The sequence below is a fragment of the Musa acuminata genome, chromosome BXJ1-8 (assembly GCF_036884655.1).
Source record: "Musa acuminata AAA Group cultivar baxijiao chromosome BXJ1-8, Cavendish_Baxijiao_AAA, whole genome shotgun sequence".
Taxonomy (NCBI): domain Eukaryota; kingdom Viridiplantae; phylum Streptophyta; class Magnoliopsida; order Zingiberales; family Musaceae; genus Musa; species Musa acuminata.
Window position 1 is genome coordinate 43,828,342 of NC_088334.1, and position 1,771 is coordinate 43,830,112.

Below are 1,771 nucleotides of genomic sequence, written 5' to 3' on the forward strand. Positions count from 1 at the left end.
ATCAGAAAGGGAAATGAAGCAGTATCAAAATCTAGGATGCTAACATATCCAAATATAGAAATTGAAAGCATTTGCACAAATCAGTAAGTCAAAATCATAAGCAGCATGCAGATAAGATAAATACAAGTAAAAAATTGCTGGCTTGCCTTTCCTCCTACGCTCTTTCCTCATCAAGCACAGAGGGTGGAGGATAAAAAAGATTGAAAGGAACTAAGACTAGATAGAGATTAATACAAGGAAGAAAAGCAGTGTTACCTTAGCAGTTTGCTATATCTAGTACTATCCAAATAAACAAGAATCACAAATCAAAGCACAAGGATCCAACGATTAGAATTACATCTTTTCTAGCAGAACCTCTAATCAGCTCCTTGCAGACTTGAGCTCCTCCAAGGTCGAATTGATGTGTTCCCTTACAAGCTCTATCCGCTTCAAGTAAACCTCCAGTTCCAGAATCTGTTGCTTTCTCCACTTGTCATCCACAGCAATCCCTGGTGCTGCCGAGGAACCACCCCCAAGGCTCAGTGGCAGAAGGCTCAATGGCGATGCCCCACTATTGAGTCCTGGACCAAGCATCCCGCCAGCTGCAGAATTGATGAGCTCCTTGAATAGTGGTGAGAGGCAGTTCTTCACTGTCTCCTTGATGATGTCTGGTATCCCAGATTCCAAAGCTAGAGGCGTGTGCAACACCGTGGAGGAATTATCTACAACTACTCCCCCAACTGCCGCCGCAGCATCTGTTGCAGCAGCCTCTTCAGCCATTCTTCTTCTCAAGCGCCTTCTCGATCTTGACATCTTTCTGTCACAACTTAAAGAACCATCGTTGATCGGAACCGTAATGATCTCGTTGGAAATGGTGTTGCTTGGAGTATTAAGGTCCTCATCATCACTCTCATAGTCCCGCTTTGTGCTGGCGCTCCAGATCTTGCGAGCGATATCGTAGATGGCCCGCTCGTGTGCGCTCTTAAAGGCGAAATCTTTCCCCACGGACCGCATCCTGCCGACGCAGTTCCGATACTTCTTCTTAAGACGACGGAGCTTCTCGATTAGCTGGTTCTTGGTGAACTCGAACTGGAACTGCTTCTTGATCTCCTCGTAGAAGGGGCCGGTGTCGTACTGGTGAGAGGCGAAAGTGGTGCCGCGTCTCGAGGTGAACTCAAAGAACTCCTGCAGGATCTTGATCTCCTCCTCGTCGGTCCATAGCCGCTGGAAGAGCCGACGGGAGTCGTCGAAGGCGACGACGGAGAGGGACCTCCTCTCCTCGGAGGCCGAGAACACAGGGGCAGGGACGTGGATTGAGGTGGAAGAGGGGGTGAAGAGGGCGGCGTCGAAGGAGGGAGCGGAAGCGGGCGCGACGGGAAGCACCTGGACCGGGATCGCACCGTTCTGGGGTGGAGCGCAGGCGGAAGCATCGGAAAAGGTAGGGCTGGGGTTGGGATTAGGGTTAGGGTTTGCAGCGTCATGGGAAGGGGCGGAGGGGTTCAGATCGCTGACCGCCTCCGAAAACACTGCCGTTGGTGCCGCCTGGGGTTGCAGAGACGGTGGCGGTGCCGTCGCCTCGCCTTCGTCGTCGTCGCTGTCGTCGCTGTCGGAGGAAACGTCGTCCTCGTCATCGAAGACAGCGCGCTCCTGCTCTGCTTCTTCTGCGGTCGGCATCCCTTCCTCTCCTTGTTCTTCTTTCCTCTCTCTCTCTCTCTCTCTCTTCGGCGAATGGATCGATCGGCGGCGAGAACGGGGTTTGGGGTTGGAAATGGTATTCTGCGAGCGGATAGCT

The 1,771-nt window shown here is 52.2% G+C and overlaps 1 protein-coding gene across 1 annotated transcript; it reads right to left on the bottom strand.

Moving 5' to 3' along the window:
* Nucleotides 1–200: 200 nt before the first annotated feature.
* On the bottom strand, nt 201–1,771 carry LOC135588034 (probable transcription factor At5g28040). Its single transcript, XM_065079967.1, has one exon. The coding sequence runs from the start codon at nt 1,651–1,653 to the stop codon at nt 361–363; it is 1,293 nt and encodes a 430-aa protein (XP_064936039.1). The 5' UTR covers nt 1,654–1,771; the 3' UTR covers nt 201–360.

Bases quoted from the DNA above. Each gene is read 5' to 3' on its own strand.
- LOC135588034 (XM_065079967.1), bottom strand. From the start codon at position 1,653: ATGCCGACCGCAGAAGAAGCAGAGCAGGAGCGCGCTGTCTTCGATGAC.